Raw genomic sequence first — 24740 nt, 5'->3', positions numbered from 1 at the left:
CTGATCCAGCAGGGGCAGCCGTGCCAATCTAGGCGCTGTAGGAAAAGTGTGTGTCCCGATTTGCATTTGACCTACTCCCTGAGTGAAGTACTCTGTGGATGTGTTAGAATCTTCCAAAATAAGCCTCAAGTCACAATCCAATTGAGTGCAGCCAGACTAATTCCCATTGAAATCATAGAATATCAGTGTTGGAAGGGACCTCAGGAGGTCATCTAGTCCAACCCCCTGCTCAAAGCAGGACCAATCCCCAAAAGCATCAGTATTAGGAAGTTTGCATAAATTACCAACATATAGCTACATTCCCCCCATGACTCAATCATCTGTTGTGGTCCCTTTTTAAAAAAAAAATTCAAAAGGCGGTAACTCATCCGACCTTGTTTCTTCCTTTGACAGATTCAAACAGCAGATCCCTTTTTAGCAGCAGCGTGACGCACTATGCTTTAAATTCAATTTAAAATACAAACTATTTATACCAGCAAGCAAGAGACTATAAATCTGATTTCTCAGTCATTAGTGGAGCTGTAATTTCAGGACAATCATTGCATAACTAATTGAATCAACTCTTGGCATGCAAAACTGGTGCCCTGCTTATCTGAGTGTTGCATCTCTTCGCCTGGCAAAGTCTGCCTTACTCGCAAGAGGTCGCACTTTGTGCTTTTGGACCAGCATTGCCTTCCAAATTCCCTCCTCTTGCTTCTAAGAACTGGTCATTTATCAAATACACCTAGAATATATACGTAGATGGAGTTACAAGACACATGCAAGGCGGGCCATGTTCAGCCCTGGTGAAACTTGGTGGAAATCAATGGCGTGGCATTCCCTTTTTACAGGTGAATTTGGTCCTAAATGTGCCACTGACATAGCTGCAGCCACTTCGCAAACACACAGTTATCTGTATGTTCGTGAATCGGGTGGGTACCCATCCTGTGTGTGTGGGCCTGATCCAAATTCTGTCAAAGTCACTGGAAAAAATTCCCATTGGTGATTCATTGATGAATTCCCAGGTGAGTCAGGGGCAATGCTCTTTAGATCGTAAGATCTTTGGGCCGGGGATCCTGCCGTCTGTTTGTCTATACAGTCTCATTGCATCTGTGCTGCCTCAGAAATCATTGGAAATTGAAAACAGAATGTGCTATACTGGGTGTTAATTCATCGTCATGGGATACACTGTGCATGTGTGGCTGCGCGTGAATGAATACAGAACCATTACTAAAAAACATATAATAGAATCTTGGACCTGTAGGGCTGGAAGGATCATCTAGGGTCAAGAGGTCCTTAACTCCATCCCTGTGTGCAGAGTCAAGATTAAAGGCTGGTCTACACTGCAACTTATATTGGCATAATTACGTCTTTCAGCATTGTGAAAAATTCACACCCCGAGAGATGTAGCTATGCCAACCTAACCCCTGCTGTAGGCAGTGCCAGGTCAATGGAAGAATTCTTCTGCCGACCCAGGAGGTGGATTGTGACGGGAGAACCCCTCCCGTTGCTGTACTGTCTACACTGAAGCACTACAACAAAGCAGCTGTCCTGCTGTATCATTTTAAGTGTAGACCGACACTAAATAGCTAGATTATCCCTGACAAGTGTTTGTCTAACCTGTTCTTAAAAGCTTCCAATGATGGGGATTCCACAACCTCCCATGTAACCTGTTCTAGTGCTTAACTATCCTTATAGTGAGAGAGTTTTTCCTAATATCCAACCTAAATCTTCCTGGCTGTAAGCTAAGCCGATTCCTTCTTGTCTTACCCTTGGTGGATACGGAGAACACTTGATCACCATCCTCTTTACAACAGTGGTTTGCGCATTGGCCCGCTAAACCCAGGGTTGTGAGTTCAATCCTTGAGGGGGCCACTTAGGGATCTGGGGCAAAAATCTGTCTGGGGATTGGTCCTGCTTTGAGCAGGGGGTTGGACTAGATGACCTCCTGAGGTCCCTTCCAACCTTGATATTCTATGATTCTATAACCCTTTACCTATTTGGAGACTGTTATCATGTCCCCCCTCAGTCTTCTCTGGACTAAACATGCCCAATTCTTTCAACCTTTTCTTATAGATCATGTTTTCTAAGGCTTGGTCTACACTACCCCCCTAATTCGAACTAAGGTACGCAACTTCAGCTACGTGAATAACGTAGCTGAAGTCGAAGTACCTTAGTTCGAACTTACCTTGGTCCACACTCGGCAGGCAGGCTCCCCCGTCGACTCCGCGGTACTCCTCTCGCCGAGCTGGAGTACCACAGTCGACGGCGAGCACTTCCGGGTTCGACTTATCGCGTCCAGACTAGACGCGATAAGTCGAACCCAGAAGTTCGATTTCCAGCCGTCGAACTAGCGGGTAAGTGTAGCCAAGGCCTAAATCTCTTCTCTTCTATCATGTAATGGTCCTAGATAGCAATGGACAAAGATGACACAGGAGAATAGACAAGACCCCAGTGATTAAAACTGGGACTCACAAACAGGCAAAGGCACAATGGACGTGCAGAGGTAAACCAGTGTGTAACTGTCATTTAAGGAATCTATAGGTTCACAGGAGTTTGAGATAAAATGTACATCTGGCATCAGATCACTGAACTCCGTCTCGAATTACCCTGCAGAGGATCAACCTGTGGGAGCGATACTTCAGCAGGGTCGGGGCCCAATACAGAGCCTTTGAAGTCAGTGGAAAAATTCCCATTGACTTCAGTGGGCTTTAGAACAGAGTCAGGTGCCAGAACTGGGAGGGGAAACTGTACAACCTGAATTTCCTCCTCTTGACTGCTTGTGTTTTCCTTTGTACAGCCCAAGCCCAGATGTACAAGCTAACTTCATGTGACCTAACTCAGTCACTCAGCACTGCCTCGCTCCTTTAGTGACAAGAGTTTTAGCTTGTGAGGCCTGGAGTTTGTATCTTCTTATGGCTTCAAAAGCCAAAATAAAGTATGGGAGCAGGCAAGGAATTGTAGTAAATTGGGCCATGGCTTATCTGATCCAGGGCAAAAGAACTGAGAAAGTATGGAAGGATTGGCATGAACAAGGAACAGCAGAAAAAGAAAATACTACCGTAATATTTTCCCCGCTCTACACAGTAGCAACAGTCCTGGCTAGTGTATTTTAGACTGTCCATTCCTGGCTTCCCTGTGAACAAGTCGTTGAGGTTCTAACCTGATGGAAAAATGTATACACTACTGGGGTTTAAGGTAGCTCCCGAGAGGGTTACAGAATTTAGAAAGGGGTGTTCTCTAACGTGTTCTATTTAAGCCAAGTCCGTTCAATATCTTCTGCTCCTTTCTAATCAATTCTTGAATGATCGTTCTGCTTCCGGTACTTTTTAGTTCTTATCAAAAGGCTGTGTCTATTACGGGGGTAGCATTGTCAGCACTAAAATAAATAACCGCAACATGTCTCACTGCCTCAAACGCCCTTTGTTTTTTGTTCGTTTAGGTAGCAAGATGGGAACACAAAACCCGAGTTCTCAGTAGAGTCTGTGGCTCTCCATATACTGCATGTTACTGCCTGGGCGCTGTCATCCTGCTGCTTAACTTTATACGGAGCCATTGGTAAGGAGCCTATTTTATCACTTCAGGTTAAAGCAGGGATCGGGCTAGTGACTATGGAAACAGGGCTGGCTACATCATGCCCCACCTCCCTTTGAAAAGCCATTTGCCTATTATGCCAAACCCGCCAAATTTCGGAGCCAAGCCCAGCCCCCTTTTTTTGCCGCAACTATGGTAAAAATAAAATCAAAGACGGAAACAAAAATATTTCTATTTCCAAGGCGGGAAGGGTGGGGAGTAAATAGGAAAATCAGAAATATTTCAAGGTGGCCTCATTTAACTGTATCAGTCACTGAGGTTCAAACTTTCTTGCTTTGTATCCCTGTTCTACAGAGAAAAGGGATGGCCCAGTGGTTTGAGTACAAGCCTGGGGTCTGGGCTTTGAATCTCAGTTCCCTGTTTGTACACCTGAGCCAACAGTCCTGCCCTGCCTCCCAGGGGACATGTGAGGGTAAATACATTAAAAATTGTGTTCAGATACTACGATAAGGGGGCCCTAACCCTATACATATGTAAGATCAATAGATTTCTTATGTCTTTCCACTGACCTGATCGTGATTGATAACTAGCAGATTATTTTTAAAAAGAGCATTATACAGTTCCTTGTAAGTTTTATTTTCTATATTACTATTTCATGAACTGGATACTGGCCAAAGATGCCGGACTGCTGGTGTTTGGAGAGTAAAGTCCTGCAGGCGCAGAACAGGTGTGGCATAGGCATTGCCTGGACAAGGTTTTCCCTTACTGCCCCAGCAAGACCTTCATTCTCTCTGTGGGGGTCTTTCTGAGGAGACTCCGAGTCCAAACAAAGGTGCTTCTGGCTCTGTGATCTGAATGCCTGTTGACTAGGCGCTGCTGGCTGAGATCACCAACTTATTTCCCATGGGTCACCACGTATCACCCTTAGGTTGTATCAGCTTTGGGGGACCAGCAGCCTGGGCTAGATTTGAAATGGCAGAATTGGGGAGATGACACCAGCTGGGTCCTAGTGTCCCCAGAGTGTGCGTGTGTGTCGGGGAGTTTCTCCCCTGCACAGTGCTGGGTCCAAGGGGGCATTGCAGGGAGAGGTGGCCCAATTTTATCCACTCCCTTCCCAGTGGAGCAGCATAAAAAGGCAATGCAATGGAAAATTCGGCCCACAAAGTTTACATCCATGGTCTTTGTGGCTCTATATGTATTTAAATCTGAAGTTGCTTCTTTAGTACGTCTGCTACTGCAGCTGACTAAATAGACCCATACATAGAGTATGTGCCGGCGTGATGCTTCCTTTCCTGGTAGGATTGTTGAGGCATTTTTAGCTTCCTTTATTTCTCAGCTGCCTCCAATTAAAAGATTTTATAATCTAATCACATGGAGGCTTAATGCTGAAATATTTCAATAAATTCTGCCTGCGATTGAAATGCTTAACTGGAGAAACATAAGGACTTTGTGAGAGCTTAGATGCCTAATAGGAAACAACCCACCCGTGCTAGGCTGAAAGGAATCTTTTCATACCATGTTAGATGTTGTTCATTTGGGAGGCATGTCCATGGGCCGGGCATTTAGCAATATGGAGCTTTTTACCTTTCACTCACTGGTTGGAATCCAGTCCAAGTTACGAACATGTGATTACGTGAAGTGGCGTTGAGAAGGAGCAGTGGATTGGGTAGCTGGAGAGCTGTGTGCTCTCCTAAGCCCTGCCACTGACACGCTGTTTGATCCTTGACAAGTTGCTTAACTTCTCAATGTATCCATCTGTTTTAAAAAAAAAAAAACCAAAATAAAGCACCAACTCTCCGGGGCGGGGGCTTCCTTGGTGTTTGGAAAACACCCATGGTGCACTTTACGTGCTTTAGTGGTGTAAAGAATAACTCACACTTGGGTCCTTGGCAGGTATGCACAGAGATACCCCTGGGGTATGGCGAATTGGGGTGACCGCCCCAGGCCCCGTGCTTTGGGAGGGGGCCGTGCTTTGAAAAAATTGTGAGGAGGCGGGTGGGGAGGTGAGGTGGGAGGGGGGCTGGGGAGGTGGGTGGGCAGACAGCGAGGAGGAGAGCGGTGGGCGGGGGGGGGCGCGAGGAGGAGCCCCCCTACCAGAACCTCCCCCTCCCCCTAGCACCTCCTGCCTGCCAGTGGGCCTTGCCAATCAGCACCTCCCACTCCCTCTCAGTGCCTACCACCTGCCGCAGATCAGATGTTTCGCAGCATCAGAAGGTGCTGGGGGGGGGAGGGGAGAGGAAAGGGGGCGCAGCGTGCTCGGGGGAGGGGAAGGAACTGGGTGGGGAAGGGGTAGGGCAGGAAGAGGTGGGCAGGGGCAGAAAGAAGCAGGGTGGGGATGGGGTGGAGTCGGGGGGAGCATGCCCCCGGCAGATTAGAAACTCTGCGCCTATGTCCCAGGCCCCGCCAACCCCTAGGGATGACCCTGGGTATGCAGCACCTTTCATCCAACTGCAGCGCGTTAAATGAGTTGGTGGCCTCTCTCTCAGTGGCAAAGATCCCTGATAAAATGGACATTAAGGCTGGGACATTTGAAGGAACATATGGGAGTGAAGTGCCCAAATCCCACTGCCTTTGAAAGCCTCCCCTGAGCTATTTTAAGTACTTATGTGGTCTCTGTTACCACAGTATTCGAGCACTTCCCAACAGGGTGGTGCTATTATCCCCCTTATAGCACTAGAACCCAGGTCTGAGGCGCCTGGGGCAGCCGAGGTTCCCATGTTGCCACCAGGAGGCCGTGTAGAGCCATATCCAAGGAACACCGTGGATATTAGGTGTGGCGACCCTCCCCCCTTATGGGGTCCCAGAGCCTGGGATCCAGCCTGGGTCAGAATGTCTACACTGCAGTGAAACAGCCCCTTCGCCTGAGCCCGAGTCAGCTGACGTGGGCCAGTTGCGGGTGTTGTCTGGGCCCGGGAAGTTGTCTGGGCAACCATGCAGCCATTCTGGCTTGCTGCAGCTCTAGACCTTGCATTGCCTCGCTTTCTGATCTTTGGTCTCTGACCCTGGTCTTTTGAGCCCGGCGCTAGCAGTTACTCTGATCCCTGTTCACCTGCTGCCTCATGGCCGTTCTTGACTCGGTGACACCAGCCCAGCAGTGACCACTAGGCAAGACTGCCTATGCTCCAGTCCTATACACCCATTTTGCTGATGGGAAACTGAGGCACAAAGAGACTAAGCAAATTGCCCAAGGGCACAGCAGGGAACTGAACCCATGTCTTCTAAATCTGCGGCTAGCCCTTTAATCATTGGACCAGCCTTCCTCTCTGGTAATGTCACCTGAAAAGTCAAAGAATGGCATGGCGAATGAGAAACCCTCTTGCTCTTAGAGATGATCCCTCTAGGTTAGGACTGAGGTGCACTGGAAAGGCAGGATGATTAGGGAAGCTCACACTGTTGTGGTCTGTCTCGTCCCTGTTGCCTGGCTAGAGGATATCCATCTAGCACCTTTCATCAATGGGTTGGGATGCGTGTGTGGAGGGTAAGTTTTGAATTCTGTATTGAAACAAACGGGGGAAAGCAGAATCCGCTTTGTGTTTAGTTACTAGAATCAAATGATCTCTGTTAGCAGCCTTTAAGCATCATGTTTTCTTGTTCTGCTCTCTCTGAAGGTTATTTACCCTAACTGATTTCGTACTGGAATGATTGGAGGGTCTTCATCGTGATCTGTTTGCACAGTACAGTGCATGTACAGTTGCTGCTGTAGGCATTTTTTAATCTTCAGGACCAGAGGAAACAAATCTATGCATACTCATTAAAAGTTACAGTATTTCCTGTGTAGAAGAGTGGGGATTACCTGTGCATTTAGCAAGCAGGGTGTTTAAACTCTTTTCTGAGATCTGCCTTGATAATGCCTATGTTAGCTAATAATATAGAATGGATGAGACACTGTCCATTATGGTAATATGTCCTTAAATGCTAGTTCAGTGAAGGTAACACACAGATTCTTACAGATGTCCCCCTTGCCACATTTTGTCTAGGAGTTGATAGATTAGAGTCACTTTAGCTGCAGCGCGGTAATTAAAGATGGGTCTGAACTAAATTCCCACATTCAGTTATGCCAGGGTCAGAGCTAATGGGTTGTTAGTACTTCAGATAATTTCAATGGCATAAAAATCTGAGTGGAATTCGTACATGGTTTCAACAGATTTTGCTTCTTAGAAATGACACGGCCTGCCGCCCCCACTCTCCTGTATTCCTCACGGCCACCGCACGTTGCTGAAACTCATGTAGGGAAGCTTGTAATTAGTTTAGACCATAATTGAATTTAAGGCAATAAAAAATGTCATGTGTGTATTCGGCTTATGTAATACGGAGATAAGTCTGGATTTCACAGGGGAACGGTCTCACCAACCAGTTTCACAGTTGAGCTGGTTGCCGGCTTTCTGGGATGCAGTATGATCTGGTTTTTGACACGCACAACAGCCAGTTCAGAGGTGGAGTACTCCACGTTGTCAGAGGCTGTGCCAGCTACTAAATTTGTTGGCATGGCTTGACCACTGGCATGCACAGCCTTGGCAGAGCTCCCTTTGTGGACACTCACCAGGCTGTTGTTCGGGTCCCATACGCTAGTCCGGCACGCTCCTAACCTTCCCTTAGACTGCAGCACTATCTTTCCCCTGGCTTCTCTGGCACATAGGCACAGGCTTTCTGTCTGTTACCCCTTCAAGGAAATTGGGTTCCACAGCCCAGCTGTTCTAGACTCCCAGGCAGGCCCATTGAGAGAAATTTGAGACCGTAGTACCTCATGTTCACAGGGCCTCCCCTCCCATTTCACTGTATTTACACAGACATTATAGACATGGTGGGGGCCTGAACTGGGACCTCACTACAGTTGTCCCCTATTTCTTCTCCTCTCCTCAGCCCTGCCCCAGGACCAGTGCTGACCCCTTAGATTCCCCAGTAGCTTGAGCACGCCCCCTCCTCGGGCTCCAACTGTATGGGCACTTTGCAATTTAACTCTTCAGGGGCCGTGAGAGGTAAAGCAAACAGGCCCACACGTGGGCTTTGCAGAGGTTCTGAACACAATTACTCTTTACTTTAGATAGTACAAAAAATAAATAAATAAACAGATCCAGACAAAAATAAGAGATGCCTACATGCGTTTCCCAGCCTCAGTTTCCTCACCACTCTTCTTGTGAGCACTCTTTGGGCTTAGGTCAGAGAGTCCTGTCGGGTGTCTAGGATCCTTTTCCCCCAGTTCATCGCTTCTCCTCTGAATGACGGAGTCTCTCACTCTGACCCTATAGTCAATGCCCTTCCGCTCGTGCTCTCAAAATGGTGAAAGACTCTCTCTTTTATAACCTCCTGTCCCCTTTGTTCAGTGATCCTCTAATCAGCCTCATCAAATGATCAGCATTCCTCTCCCAGTGATCCATTGCTTAGGTAGCTTCCCCCTCTGGAGTTCAGACTTGAAAACCTGGGCTGAGTGGCAGCCAGGATCGGCTGCAGGCACCAGTGAAGGAAGCAGGTGCTTGGGGCGGCCAGTGGAAAGGGGCGGCACGTCCGGGTCTTCGGCGGCGGGTCCCTCCGTCCCTCTCGGAGCGAAGGACCTGTCGCCGAAGAACGAAGGGGTGTGGCTGAGCTGCCACCGATCAGGGCTTTATCTTTTTTTCGCTTCGCCGCTTGGGGCGGCAAAAGAGCTGGAGCCGGCCCTGGTGGCAGCCATCTCTTTGTCCCCAAGTGCTCTAGTTGAATGGACGATTGTCAAAGTTTAACGACCTTGTTATTGCTAGCCTTGTGCTGGGTGCAAGAATTTCTCCTATTACCTCCTGTGGATTTTAGCTCAATATGGAGGCAAAGGCTAGCCTCACAGTCAAAATAGAGTTTTCAGTCTGACACAGATACATAGGGAGTTCCCACTATCACCTAGAATTCATAAGCAGTACCTAGACACAGTCCCCAAATCACCACGCAGGTCATAGTGAAGGCTTGAAGGAAGTGCCTGGCTTTATATCCCTGAGTGAAGGCCTAGCTATGGGACAGCCGAGTTACTGGATATCACTAATGTTACACTGAACTAATGTATGTCTCTGTCCAATTATGCAATAATACGTAGCATTTATATAGTGCTCTTCATCTGAAAATCTCAAAGCACTTTACAAAGGCGAGGAAGTGTCATCACTGGTTTGCAGAGGAGGTAAACTGAGGCACAGAAAGATGCAGTTACTTGGCCAAGGTCACACAGCAGGTCATCGGCAGCAACCCAGTTTCATGACTCATGGACTTATCCACTGGATCAAGTCCATCTTAAGTGACCTACTCTTGTAGTAAATTTTTTTTTAATTTGCATTGCTTCCCAAGATGACCATGTTTTTGTATGTGTGTGGTTTTGGTTTTAACCTCTGCATTTAGTTGGTACCAAAGTAGGTTCAAAAGTTGCTCTAGTCCAAACACAGATCTCTGCCGGGTAATCTTGAATAGCGAGAGCTGTGGGGTCAGAATGGTGGTGATGTGTGCAGATGAGTTTTGTTAAGAGCCATCACTTCTCCAAAATGAGCCTGCTTTCAGCATTGCAGGGCCCCTAGTGAAAATGCTGCCCTTTGTTTCTTTGCTCAAAATCTGATAAGTTATGATGGCCTTCAATCCTCATTCCTGGCCCCTGCACATATAAAGACATCAGCAAGCTCAAAAGACTACAGAGCACAGATGGCAAAAGAGCAACGAACCTGTATTGTGAAAACAGAAGCAGTGCCCTGTTGCCTAATGGAGATGCTGTAATCTCAACGGCTGATTATGTCAGGAAAGTGACTGCAAAACCCTGTCTTGCTGGTTCATTGGCTGTTCCTTTCTTTTCTTTTTCTGAGTCATGTCTGCTTCAGCGTGGCAGAGCCAATCTAACTCGTAAAGAGCAAACTGTGCCTCATGCATTAAATAAATTACAGGGCAGGTTCCTAGTCCAGAATCTTTGGCGGTGCACGATGGTTAGTGAAGCCAAAAGAGAACATCTTGTGGTTTGGGGGGTTTTGGTGGTGGTTTCAGGTGCCAGGTTGAGACTGTAATGCTAGCCATTTAACAAACAAATCCATCAAATGTCTTATGTGGGTAAGTGGTGTCTGTGAGCAAGAATGAACTGTGGACTCCACCAGGTGTTAATTTTTTCAATAGCTGCGGTTTTCTATTTTAACTGCAGTTTTAAAAGACTCTCTCAGAGCCAGGGGGAGGGAACAGAGCATCCCTGGAGAAAGCACAAGCGGTTAAAATAAAGCTTTGCAGCGTGTTCGCTTTTCCTCCAGTCTTGGAAATAAATCTTGCTGCACTGGACAAGAGAGGACAATGAAAAGCAACGAGAGCCTTGTGTGTCTTCAGTGGAGTTGGAAATGAATATCTTGGGTCTAAATATATTGTGCACCTTAGACAGTAGGTGCTTCCTATCTGGAACCTTCTTTATCAAACTCCGCTCATTTCTTGGAAATGGCTTCAGGAGGGCCTTTGACCAAGGGAACTGTTTAGCAAACTGCGTAAGAGAATTAATTGCTTTTGTGCAATTCTTATTGCCTTTAGATTAAAATTCTCCATGATCAAAGTTCTTTGTTCTCGCAGGGCCTCTCTTACCTGTAAAAACCTTTTCTGATCTTCTGTTGTTTGGCCGCCCCAGAGGTTTGCAACATTTATCCTAAGAGTGCCTGACTTGACAGGCCTTTATTCTCCTCTTAATTTATGTCTAAAATGACTCTCCAGTGTATTAGCCTAATTGTTCATATCTTTCCCCTGTGTGGACTAAGTACAGTCTCCCTCCAGTGCTGTCACCTGATCCCTCTAGTTTCTCTTTTTGCAGTGCTTTCTGAATACGTATGCCAAAGTCCCAGTTACTTTCCTCTCTCACTCTTGGTTTCTATGCCGTGACCATCACCATGGTATCTGAGCACCTCCCAAAGTTATGAAGTGAACATGCACACCTAAAGAGAGAGACTTCTCTGGCTATCAGAGGCCGGATTTTGGTGGTTTGTGTTGTGATTTATTTTTGGATGCAGTGTTATGGTGTGGGGGCTGGGCAAAGTAAGTGGGGTTTACATTTTCCTCTGCTGGCACTAAGGTTCCTGGCCATCTTGATGTCTTCTGGGAAGGAGTTCCAGATCTGTGAGCCAGTTGTCGAGCCCTGTCTCCTGCACGCTGGAGTTTCTCACCTGAACTTGACAGTTCCAGGAGAATGAAGCCATCCCAATGGGATCTTGCCAACCCCTGCCACGTCTTTCAGGCAGGACAGCGGGGTTGCATAATTGACTATCTCAAATGCTGCTAAGAAGTCTAGCAATGAGTATTGGATGCCCATGGCCAGAGGAGAAATCCCGTGCCATCAGTGCCAGCTCCGCTCCATGCCCTGGGCTGATCGGGAGAAGTCCAGGATATTGGCCGTGTCTAGATAGAGCTGGAGGTGAGCCTTGGCGAGCTGCTCAATTAGCTAGTTCAGGAATGGGAGGTTAGACACTAGGGAGAGGATGGTTGCTTTGGGTGATTGTTTCTTAAGCCCGGGTTGGATTGCAGGGGGATGGTCTGTCTATCTCCTCAAAGGGCAGACTGACCGTCTTGGTAGGCAGGTGCCCCAGCTGCTCTCTGCTCTCTCATTACCCAAGAAGGGCATGGAAGGGAGGCCTCTCTTTTCCTGCCCTGCTTTTAGGACTTCCTGTTGCGAGCGGGCTGAATTCAAAGAGATGTGTTATTGGGCCGACGTCTCGTACGCGGTTCCTGCTTTCCTGAGAAGCCGTCTCCGATGCAGGTGATTTTCTCTGAGAAGTAGGTTGATAATTTGTCACTGCTGGAAGTGCTGATGATTCATGATCCACCCCGGGTGTGAATGAATAACCTGGGGGGGAATCAGATGATCTAACATTGGGCCCTGTGGTATCATTTAAACAGACACTGTCAACTTGAATTTCTTTTAAATGGGCTACTTTTTGAAAATGCATGTCCCTTTAAAGAGCACTGGGCAGGAGTATTTAAAATTCCTCTGACAGACACATTTGATAAGGCTTTCGCTCCTCCCCTGCTGCCGTTGCTGGTAAAATACAGTCTTGCAAGGTTTGGGGGAACAGTATCCAGGAGCGCTGAATGCACCTCCTAGAGCAGGACATGAGAGAATGATGTCTGCCACACTTCAGGGTACCTGCACCTGTATTCCCTCTCCGTGGTCCCTCAAAGGTACCCACTTAAGGTTTCTATCGCCCTGCCATAGTCGCCGGCTCCGTGGGTGCTCCAGGGCTGCCAAGCTCCCCCCACCAGTGCCTCCCACCTGCCGGCAGCCCGCGGCGATCAACTCCTCCTCCTCGTCCTCCCTCCCCACGCCTCCTGCACGCCGCGGAACAGCTGTTCTGCGGCGTGCAGCAGGTGCTGGGAGGGAGGGGGAGGAGTTGGGACAGGGTGCGCTCGGGGAGGGGGTGGGAAGAGGCAGGGCAGGGGTTGGGCATTGGGGGAAGGGGTGGAGTGGAGATGGGACCTGGGGTCGAGCGCGGGTCGGCACCTGTGCTCCCCGCCATCACCCCTCTTGAGTGGAGACTCTCATCTGTCTCCTTCCTGGCTGGGGGGGTTTAAGGCTGCATTACCCTGCAGGATGCCTAGCAAGCCAGACTACCTAACAACCAGTGGCTGTGCTTTGCTTTCTCTCCGAGCGCTATGAACAGTGCATCGCCTGCAGTTACAAGTTACCCCACGGCTCTTTCTGAGCCAGCATCTTTGTTCTTAACGTGAAAGCATCACAGAGAAAACATTAAAAAAAAATTTGAAGTTCCTAGACGCATGGTACATGCTTACCAGAGGTGTCTTATGGAACTCGAGGAGGCCAGAATCTTTCCAGTCCTTTGGCACGGGTTGGGACGACCCTTTAACCGGAGGTCCTGTCCGTTGCCTGGATCAGGAAAAAGGCCCTGAGTTGGTTTAAACACAGCCCTTTTATGCTGAAAGCCCTCTCTTTGGCCGCTGGTCTGTGGAAAGCCCAGTTGGAACCAGTCTATGCAAGACTCCCCAGGGTGAGGTACCTCTCAGGAGGCATTTACAACCTGCGTGATTCACCTTAATCACCCCCCACTGTTTTGAGTTCCTGGAGGAGCTAAAAACAACCCTTTCCCCCCCCCCTCCCGTTGCTGTGTACAATCCCTAGCCCGCAGTGATACATAAACCATTCATAACCTTAATACAATATATTCCCCCAAAACTACTGTATGCGGGTTGCAATATCTGTCCCAATTTTGTTGTGCTAGGGCATGGGATAGGAAGTGCAACTGACTGCCAGCAAAACAGAGAAGCTGTCCGTATACACAGTGCTGTCAAACAAACAAGGGGAGCAAACTTTAACGAAAAGAGACCTTATTTTTTTTTTTTTTTTTTTTTAGGGTTCCTTGTAGAAATAGTAGATATGAATGGGCTTGTGGGCTGCGATTGTCAACACCCCCCGGGACGAGTTACATACTGACCTAAATAATATGCAGGCAGACGCTGTTAGAAACGTTAAGTAGTTATCAGTGAGAAGAAGCTGGGAAGAAAAGGATGGACAAAGGAGTGGTTGATGGTAAAGGCAGGAAGAAACCGTCTGCTATTGTGACGCTGCTGGTCGCAGCATTCACTGCTAGTGAATTATTGGATCTTCTACCACAATCGGCCCCCGTTGACCGAGAGGAGCGCTCACTGCCAGTCTAATTATTCCTGTGTAGTAGGACTGCTCTGTGTCAGTATCATTACAGCCGCTTCCATATTCGCTGCACCTGAAACCTTTGTCAGGGAAGAAAAGCTTGCATAATCTCCCTAAATAACCTCCCACTTCTGCCTAGACTTTCCAGTTATTAAAAATCTTGCTCGATCGTGCAGAGACATCCTCTGGTGATGCTCTCTGCCGTCCTTTGTCCAGTTGTTTCACGACCATTATTAGCTCTCTGTTTTGAGAGGGTGGCTAAAATTTGTGGGGCAGATAGTGGGGAGTGCTCATTCTCACAGCAGCAACCCAGCCTTCTTGGCCAGGCCCTGGAGATCTTCCAAAGGAAGGTGCTCGCACAGGGCTATTACTGCAGCAACATGGGGTCAGACCTAGGATGACCAGATGTCCCATTTTTATAGGGACAGTCCCATTTCTGGGGACTTTTTCTTCTATAGGCGCCGATTACCCCTCACCCCCTGTCCTGTTTTTTCCACAGTTGCTGTCTGGTCACCCTAGTCAGACCTGAAGCCACTGTGGAAGATTCAACTAGTGCAGATTTCAGTGCCCAGTTAACTGGTGGAGATTCACACGCCCGGAGCATCATGTTGCAGTTCTGCTCTGGAGACTGTACAGGCTTCCAGGTGGTTTCTGAGTGCAGTTCAAGGGGCTGGCCTGATCAACAGGGAGTGCTGAGCCCCTTTTGAAAATCAGCTCACTGATTTCACTAGCCTAAATAGGGATTTAGGAGCCTAGCTTCAGGCTTCTATTCTTGACAATCTTGGTGTTTGTTCCCTCTGTACCTGGCTGGATTTCCTTCTGCAACCTGTAGGAGAGACCTTCCTTTCCCATAAGCCGAAACCAGTTTTATTCGTGCTTTCTATGTCTTTGTACCCCTGGTCCGGCACAAGTTTGAAAATCATTCCCACCTTTATGGGCTTTATTCTCTGCAATTTCACACCTCGTTTGTTAGTTTATTTCTAGTCCATTTGTTTTAGCTCACAAAGTTAGCGTCGCGTGCAGAGCAACAGATGGGTCATCTCAGTGAGCTTGTCTCTCTTAAGAGAACAGGTGGGGAGAACCGGGCCTGTTACCTTGGGCTCTTAATTTAAAACCCCCCATCCATAACAACCTACAGAAACGTGTTGTGCAGCACTGTTTCTTTGTACTCTATGCAGCCTCTCCAGACCGAAGTTTATTGGAGAGTGCCTTCAGTTTTATAGATTCAGAGACTTTTAAGGTCAGAAGGGACCATCTAGTCTGACCACCTGCACGTTGCACCCCCAGAACCTCACCCACCCACTCCTGTAATAGACCCCTCACCTCTGGCTGAGTTACTGAAGCCCTCAATCATGGTTTAAAGACGTCAAGTTACAGAGAGTCCACCATTTAAACTAATTTAAAACTGAAAGTGACCCATGCCCCATGCTGCAGAGGAAGGTGTAAAACCCCCAGGGTCTCTGCCAATCTGCCCCGGGGGGAAATTCCTTCCTGACCCCAAATTCTTTTTTCTGTTTATTGAAACAGTCAAATAATCCCCCTCTAGCACATCTGCCTATGTGACAGCCACCATCTTGGCTGACACATCAGAGATTGAACTAGAACTAAAAGGAGGAGCGGCTGCTGAGCCAGTGCTCACTAGCTGTGGCTATAACAGACTCCTATCCTGTGCTGATCAGGCATGGGAGGGCTGGGGGGACTGTAACACACTCTAATCAGTTGGTTGCACATGTTGCTTTCTTATGGTAGGGTTCATTTGTAAGGACATCTGTGGGCTAGGCAAGGGGTTCCGGAAACCTTTCCCACCACGCTGACCACATCTTCGGAGACTGACTCATGGACAACTCACCTCCCACTTGCAATTGTGCAACCTGACAACGACCAAGTTGTGGGCAATCTTGCCTAATGGTTGGAGCAAGCGTCAGGCCTATGAGTTAGAGCTGAATTCAAGGGGCAGTCCTGAAGTGGAGCCAAGGGGTTAATTGGAATGGCGATCAGGAGGCGTAACTGAGGGAGTTTGAAGCCAGGACAGAGGTGGGGGCTAGGGCAGGGGCAGGTACAGACTGGGACTGGGACTGGAGCAGGCCAGGAGCACGTTGAGCAGCTAGTGCTCTGCTGTTGCTGCTGGGCTTATAAACCAGGCTGCTGGCCCTGCAGCCAGGCAGGTGCTGCGATTAATCAGGCAGTTCCAGATCAGTGCAGCTGGGCCTATTAGTTGCCTAGCAGCAGAGTTAGCAGGGAAGCAGGCCAGTAGCTGGTCCTAGTTGGCCAGACCCCGATGCAATCCACCTCCCCTCCCCGCCGCAGCAATTCTTTGTATGGAAAAATTAATATTGGGGAAGTATTTAATGTCTCAGACTTGGCTTTTGGAAATGCAGTCCGGCAGGTGGAAACAAGAAGAATCCGGAACCAGGAGACCTGCCAGCACTTTGTATACCCCCAGTCGGTGCATCACTGCTCCGCGGACTACAGCTTGCGATCCACTGGGACAGTCCAGACAGTCTCTTGCATTAGGCTGCACTGAGTGTGCTCTGATCTACAAGTAGGCTGCAGCTGGCAGAGCCCAGGATGGATCTTCTTGGGGGCTGAGACAGGGCATTCTTTATGGAGGGTCCTTAGCTGTGCGCTACCTTCTGCCAGAGGTCGAGTCAGCTGAGACCTCACCACTCCCAGAGTGCAATGCACAACTCACCTCTGTACACAGACCTTCCCTTTATAAGAGTTGCTGAAAAGTGGCCCAGGGATGCAGCTTCCTCTCCCGTGCCATCCAAGCAGTGCCACAGAACATGTTCTTCCGTCAAAAAGCAGTAGTGACTTCTTAATCCTTCTGATCGGTCAGGTGCTTGGATCCCACGGTGATCCGGGCTTTAGAAATGCACACAGTAGATAGGTAGACTGCTGTTAGGTCACTGGATCTGGGCCTCAATGCATGTGCTTTGGGGTCATGCCCAGGGCCCACTTCAGTGGTGGTCCACCCTCCTTCCCTGCCCTGACTGCATGAAATAGGGGGAAGTTCTCAGATCATGGCGTTTACAGCAAGAAGGGTCATAGGGTTCCTATTTGCAATGGATTTCAAACCTATCTGGACACAGCATGGAGTTAATTGTCTCCTCCTCGTAACAGATGACATGGTGGTTTGGTAGGACACTGGGCTGGTACTGTGAAGTTGACATGTCCAAGACAAATGGTGCAAGGAGCATTGCAGAGACATATGTTAAAAGGGTCATTTTAATGATGCATCTACTACTTTTCTTTCATCCAAATGAAGGGTGATTGGCTGGTGCCTTACCCACACAACAAGGGTACCGGATAGTGCGATAAGATTGTCTTGCAGCTGCCAACGTCATGTCATAGATGCAAAAATGATTAGAGTTGCTGAAGGCTGTGTGTCGATTGTCATGGCGCAAGTTAATAAATGCTTAAAAGGTTTATTTACCAATTCAGAAAAGTCCTGTGGTCATCATGTATAATGCAAACAGAGATTCTGTGTAGGAAGATATAAAACTTTACTACAGGGGAAGACAGTCCATTATCTCAGTGCAAACACGTCCCTCTGAGCTGTAAGCTAAACACCAGGGGACCAAGCAGACATGCTGATTAGAGGAACTGATGTTTGCATGAGTATCCGCGCATGAAAAGAAAGGTTGAGATCATTTGGAGATAACGGTAAGGGAGGGGCAGACCCTGCCAAAACAAACCACATCACCTGCTGGCTGTGGCTGGAAAGACCTGAGGTCTGATTCTCAGTTACCTCATCCTTGTGCTTTAAGCCACCTTTGTGCTCCTTGTACTCTGGGGCCACGCAGGGTCCCCAGTGTAAGTTAGAGCAACCTTGTGGTTGCTGTAACGTAAGCTTTAGGAAGCAGAGAATAGCCTTAGTGCCGTGTGCTCTAGCCATGCTGCCAATGCACCTTTTATGCTGGGGACTGGGAGTAAGACATGCAGAGCCTTGACACTAGCTCTGCGCTGGCCAGAGAGGCTCCCTGCACCGAGAGGATCTTTCCTGCCCACTTTGATACCTCTTTGCCTGCCAGAGCAGTGTAGACAGGCCCTAGCGCAGCTAAGGGGCAGGCCCTTAATGCTGCGCAGACATTAGCGACCTAATCTGCAAACATCTGCATGACTGAAGAGTCCTGCAGCATCCCTAGAGGGTTGCTTTCATAGGCTGTATAGTACTCTGCTTAAGGCAAACGTGCTTTTATTTTGAGGCGAGCAGCATCTGAGCGTGAGCGGGCAAGATGACAAGAGGTTGCTCTTTGCTGTGGGCTGTGTCCCTTTCTTGCTGTCCTCCTCCTTGTCTCACTCTGAGGTTTGTGCAGATCATTTAAGACAAACTGGCCACACCTGGCCTTACCAGCCTGCTTTGATCCAGCTGCCCCGGGGCCATGCTTCGGCTGCTTGGCCGTATCCTGGTGCTGTTGAAGCCAGTGGCAGTTTTTGCATTGACTTTGGTAGGAGCCGTTCTTGGATCTATGCACACAAATATTCCACCCAGGTTGTAAGTGGAAAGAGGTGCTGCATATAATGTTTTCTGTCGGGCCTATTCCCTTTGTCTGCCATGGGCAAAATATTTGATCTGGCAGATGACAAACCTGGTTGAGATGTTCTGTTTGATGTATCTTGCTGACGTACTCCTGCTAATACTGCTCCTTCCACCTGGGTGTGAGTAACCAGCCTGTCAGATAATTGCAACCATTGCAGAGAGTTTTGGAGTGACCTTGAGCTGTGCGGAACAGCAGGAAGGAGATGAAAGCGGCAGAAGACGGAAGAGATGATAAGATGCAATATGGGAAGGTACAAGCATTAGCTTGTAATGTTAGAAGATGCCCACATGACCACTTTGTGTTTTCCATCTGCAGCTGTGTACCTGATTCTTTTGCATAGGAGAGTATATCTGAATGCTAATTCAGGGCTGTTTAAATCACAGCATGGTAGTAAATGGGCACCTTGCCTCCCTCCTTCCCCCAACACAGATGTATAGTTAGGGGAGCACATACTGCTCTATGGTAGGGTGACCAGACAGCAAGTGTGAAAAATCGGGACGGGGGTGGGGGGTAATAGGAGCCTATATAAGAAAAAGACCCAAAAATCAGGACTGTCCCTATAAAATCGGGACATCTGGTCACCCTACTCTATGGGGAGTCTGAGCTCAGTTCCTCACTTCTGAACCAGCCACTTCCCAGCAGGGCTGGGAAGTCAGTGTGATCTGTCCCTGTAGGAAGAGCACCTCCGTCTGACTGGCACAAGGAGCCCCATTAGCAGGAGCCTGACGGAGCCATGTCTAGTGGCCTGTCTAGATGAGGAAGTTACATTGGATTAATTTCAGGTGTGGTGTTGAACTGATGCAGAAAGCTGTGTGGATACTGTTGTTTCAGTTTAAGCCAGTCTTTTTTCAGCTTAGGTTAAACTAGCAATTACGAATCAATTTAAACTAAACCAAAATAAGCCTGGCTTGGTTTCAGACGAAATGGCAGTGTCCACACAGCCTTTTGCACGGGCTAATTTAAATCAGTTTAAAAAACGATTGGTGTAACGTCTGTGTGTAGACATGGCCTTGTGCTTCTTTACCAAATGGGGGAAAGAGGGACAAAAATAGCTTGGAGAAGGAGTCAGAGGGTCAGAACATGCACTCTGAGGCTGGCCTGCTTACCTTTCATGCACATTTGCAATTTAAGAGAAACTCTGTGTTGTGCCGGCTAGTTTATGGCCTGTACAGTCTCAAGTGCTTTTGGGGCAGCACATGGGCCGAACAGACTCACCATGGATATTATGTCTGTAGACAGCTGAAGTGGGTTGAATGCATCTGTGCACACCCAAGAGTGGTAACTATTGACCTTTCAAAATGATGTGGTGAATGCTTCACCGCCTAGTTGTGGGATTGCTCTCATGACCCTTGTGCAGGCTGGTTTATTTGTGTCAAGAAAGGGGTATGTTTAGGATGGTTAAGAGAGTGGGGAATGTAAGTAGGTATGTAACTGATAGGAGATGTCATTCCGTGCCTTTAAAACAGAGAATCCCCCCAGGCCTGCTGTAGTGTCAGCTACCTGTTTGAGTAGCAGAATGTTATAATTAGATACTGTGCGCTTGCTCGTCTCATGAATACTTTACCTTTGTTCTTTCTTTGTTGGTTGTTTTCCTTCGTCTGAAATAAAAAAATAAATATCTAAAGACAGAAGAATGCAGAGTTTGCTCTTTGTGCAAAGGAAAACAACAGCCATGGTTAATTTAAATGGTACTGCCAAACTCAAAAGCGTTCAAAAACCATAATTTCAGTCCCCAAAAGTCATATGATCAGTTTAAAAATCATGAGACTTAAAAAATTCCCAATAAATGTTGGGTTCTTTTTATTTGCCTTCTGGTTTTTCAAGTCTGAAGACTAGAACCTTTCAGCTTTCATTTTAATAAAAAAATGAGTCTCATGTAATCACATGACTCCAGAAGCTGAGGCTTTAAGAAACACACCACTGTCACAAGATTCACAATAAAAGCGTGGGAGTTGGCAAGACTGTTTAAGGGCCACATCAGTGTGAATGGGAAGAATAAAGTTGTACTCGGTCCGCTCACAGAAATTGGGGCCATAAGGATATGTTAGTGAAGGGAGTTACGCAGAATAGGTGCAGTGTCACATGCACAGCTCATAGGGACCACTTTGTAAAAATCGGTTTGAGTAGCAGCCGTGTTAGTCTGTATCCGCAAAAAGAAGAACAGGAGTACTTGTGGCACCTTAGAGACTAACAAATTTATTAGAGCATAAGCTTTCGTGGACTACAGCCCACTTCTTCGGATCTGGGCTGTAGTCCACGAAAGCTTATGCTCTAATAAATTTGTTAGTCTCTAAGGTGCCACAAGTACTCCTGTTCTTCTTTTTGTAAAAATCATTACTCGGGACTCTACAGCAGCCAGGGTGACCTCACATGGCAACAATTTTCATAGAAATAATGTGCATAAACTTGCAAGTCCTCTTTCCTTTTCTCCATTTCCTAATAATAGCACTATCTCACGTTGAAATGTAAATGTTTTCTATCAGTATTGCCAACCCCCACCCCTGGGCATAGCCTTTAAGTCAATCGGGCCATAAGTATTACACTCAGTAATAAGTCAACAGAGGATTGCACCCTAAATGTCAAAGTCAACATGTAATTGTAAACCTGTGCTTGCTTGAAGTTATTGTAGGCTACATGTATCAAGTATATTCTGGGAAGAATTTCCCCACTGTCTTTTCACCAGTCCAGACCCACCCTCCCTCTTGAATTTCTAATCTTACATTCCAGCTGTGAACCATTCCTGAGCCTGTGTCTAACACTGCAAAATGTTTTGTTGAGGGCATACAGGGGAGGATGGACAAGATAACCCCGCAGGTCTTTTGTAGCTCTTAATTCTTGTAAAAGTCCTGCCTTCCCGTCAGACTTTACAGCCTGAAGCAGTAAATGTGGACAAGGCAGGTGACTTTTTTTTCCCAGAAGCTCACGTGCGTGACACAAAATGCATTTAAACATGCTACTATTTTTAGCCCTGTGTTGGGTTCCAAGTAAAAATGACTGTCGGCCACAGCTCTCATTGCTCATAAACCTCTGACATTTGGCTTTTCTCGGGAAGTAATCAGCACGTCCGACGAGCTGTATTCTGAGCTTAGCTCCAGAAAGGGAAAAAAAGAGTCTTTCTACCAAATTTATTTTCCACGTTCTATTCCCCACCAATGCCAGAAAAGCTGTTAGAGATGCTGCAACTAAAGGTCTTCATTTTATTTCCCCCCCTCTCCCCCCACAGTTTCACAGAAGCCATGAGGAGCCAACCGAAGCTGGAAGGTCTGGATTGCCTCTATGTCTACTATGCAGGCTTGGCTGTTCTCGGAATAGGGTTCTTGTTCGTCATCTCCAGTTTTTTAGCACTGGGATTCATCGGGACGTTTTTGGGTAAGGCTGCCATCAGGCACGCATAATGCAGTTTTCACAAACCATGTCTACCCTATGAACTAGGGGTGTTGTTCCCAGCATGCCGACTACAAACCATCCGGAACCCTGTAGGTAGGTTGTTGGCACAGCTAAGCCGGGCTCCTGCTGCCTGTGCGACTGACTCTCCACTGCTGTTTATACCCACGCTAGCTCTCCTTGAGCTACTGCGGGGCTGGGAGTTGAAAACCCCACCCCTAAATCGTGGTGTAGATGTAGCCACAGAAAGTGGTCCTGGGGGCATCTAGCCTGTATTTTTCAAAGGTGATTGGATATTTTGGATGGCTCGGTTGTTGTTGTTTTTTTGGCGGTCCAGCTCGAGACGCCGGGAGGGGACGGGTGCTCAACCAATTCTGAAATTCAGTTCCTTTCAGATGCCTCAACTGAGAAGCGAGCCACCCAAAACTACTAATGACCTTGGCTATCTGACCCAGGGAGAGCAGACAAGAGACCAGTTTTCAAGATCTTGGGTAAAATTTTCAAATGTGCATTGACTTCCAAGGAGACTTCTGTTCCTAAATGCCTTGGGCACTTCCGAAAAAAAATGGGATGTAGGCACCTAAGCAACTTAGTCATTTTGGAAAATCTTTGCCCCGCCCGCTCCCCCTCCCCCATCAGAAGGGAGGTAATGATCATTCCCACTTTGCAAAGGGGGAAGCCAGGGGACAGAGAGATGTATTGACTCGCCCGAGGTCTTGCAAGTAGGAATAAAACCCAGGGCTCCAGAATGCACAGTCTGGCCACTAGTCAGTGCTTCCTTATTCCTTAATAGATTGTCCTCCATGTTTGTTGGTCACCCAGCACTCACTGTCTTCCCACCAGCATTTGTCTGACAGCCACCTTGTGAATAGCTCCTCCATCACAATTTCCTCTTCCAGATGGAGGGACCCTAATTGACTCCTGATACCTAGAGCCTTGAAACCAGACAGCCAGAGTCCTGGGGGCCTTATTTCCCCTCCTCCCTGTGTCCAGGCGCTGTGTAAATATGGTTATTTGGTCAGGAAATATGAGCCCATTAATAGTTTGCAGTGTTGTTGTAGCCATATCGGTCCCAGGAAACTAGAGAGACACGGTGGGTGAGGTAATTTCTTTTACTGGAGCAACTTCTGTTGGTGATAGAGCCAAGCTTTTGAACTTACACGGAGTTCTTCTTCAGGTCCCTAGATAAACAGGACTCTGAAGAAGAGATATATTTACCTCACCCATCTTGTCTCTCTAAAACCCATAGTACTCAGCCAGCAGGTGTCACTCTAGAATTCAAATGGGTTTAACACTCCCGATATTTAGACAGGTCTCAAATTAGTTCCATCGAACCTGAGTCATGGCTGACTCAACGGATCCTTTGGATTTGAATTTCCATGGAAAAACAAACAAACAGGAGTCAGATTCAGTGGAAATGCGAAGAGTACTCTCTCTGCATGGCTCCAATTTTCCCCTTAGACCACTACTTCTGTGTGTAAATGCATAGGGAAGAAGGAAGATCTTGGATTTATTAACATTAGTGGCTAGCCTAGATCAAATATTGCATATTCACCTCTACCTTCAGAAGCTCCCTCTGCCATGAAATTGGATTATAGCTGAGATTCTATGGTTTAGAGGCTATCACGACTCAGCAGGGGAAAAACATCCCACTCCCCTAATTGGTCAGATTTCTGTGCTTGGTGTAACACTCTCTTGACATGGATGAGACCGTAAGCCCTTTGCCCAGCCATGACTATGGAGGGAACATCGCTTGTGCTGGTGACCTCAGATGTACAAAGCTGAACAATCCAAGGAGAAGAATTGATAGTTGTCCAAGGGGAGAATAGGGAAGGGATGAGCTGTGCCACTGAAACAGAGCATCCCAGAAGGGAAATGGACTTGAGACTGGTTTCTATAGGGCCCTGAACTCACCTCTGCAGTAGAATTACTGCTATGTGCCACCAACTTTACTTGAACTTTACTGCAGACCCAGCTATAACAAGTGCAGTGCTGGAGCCCTGCTATTCTCTTCTGAGACTCATAGACTTTAGGGACCATCATAATCATCTAGTCTGACCTCCTGCACGTTGCAGGCCACAGAACCTCACCCACCCACTCCTGTAATAGACCCCTAACCTCTGGCTGAGTTACTGAAGTCCTCAAACCATAATTTAAGGACTTCACGTTACAGAGAATCCACCATTTACACTTGTTTAAACCCGCAAGTGACCTTTGCCCCCATACTGCAGAGGAAGGTGAAAAACCCCCAGAGTCTTTGCCAATCTGACCCAGGGGAAAATTCCTTCCTGACCCCAAATATGGCACTCCAGGACAGCAAGGAAATGTTTTTCCTCTCCGTTATGGAGCTGTCTTTTGAGTGTGCATTTCTGCTCGTTCCTTGAAACTATGGGCACCTTTATCTTTGAGAAAGAAGCGGGGTGAGTTCCCTAGCGCTGGTGGGATCTACATTTTGCTTTGGGTTAGGAAAGCTGTGTTTGATCCGTAAGAATGAGGTCATTGCTTTACATCCAAGGGAGAGGAAAGCCTGAAACACCCAACGGCCTCGAAAACATATGGGAGTAGGATTCAACCCTTCCGCAAAATCAAGTTTCCTTTTGTCTTCTGTTACAATGATGGGGGCCATATAAGCATCCGGCTAGGCAGATAGCTTCTGGACTGGCCTCTTCAAATAATACATT

At 47.6% G+C, this 24740-nt stretch overlaps 1 protein-coding gene across 2 annotated transcripts in view; it reads left to right on the top strand.

The window, feature by feature from the left end:
• PEMT (phosphatidylethanolamine N-methyltransferase) overlaps nucleotides 1–24740 on the top strand; it is a 107480-nt gene that overhangs the window by 46868 nt on the left and 35872 nt on the right. For both annotated transcript variants that reach the window (XM_024102295.3, XM_005289021.5), the window contains exons 3-4: nucleotides 3422–3537; nucleotides 21899–22044. In XM_024102295.3, the coding sequence (XP_023958063.1) occupies nucleotides 3422–3537; nucleotides 21899–22044 (262 nt within the window). The remainder of the gene's footprint in view (nucleotides 1–3421; nucleotides 3538–21898; nucleotides 22045–24740) is intronic.

This window comes from Chrysemys picta, chromosome 10, assembly GCF_011386835.1.
Source record: "Chrysemys picta bellii isolate R12L10 chromosome 10, ASM1138683v2, whole genome shotgun sequence".
In the NCBI taxonomy this organism is placed as follows: domain Eukaryota; kingdom Metazoa; phylum Chordata; order Testudines; family Emydidae; genus Chrysemys; species Chrysemys picta.
The sequence above is the reverse complement of the archived record's forward strand: the minus strand, read 5'-3'. Positions and strand labels throughout refer to the sequence as shown.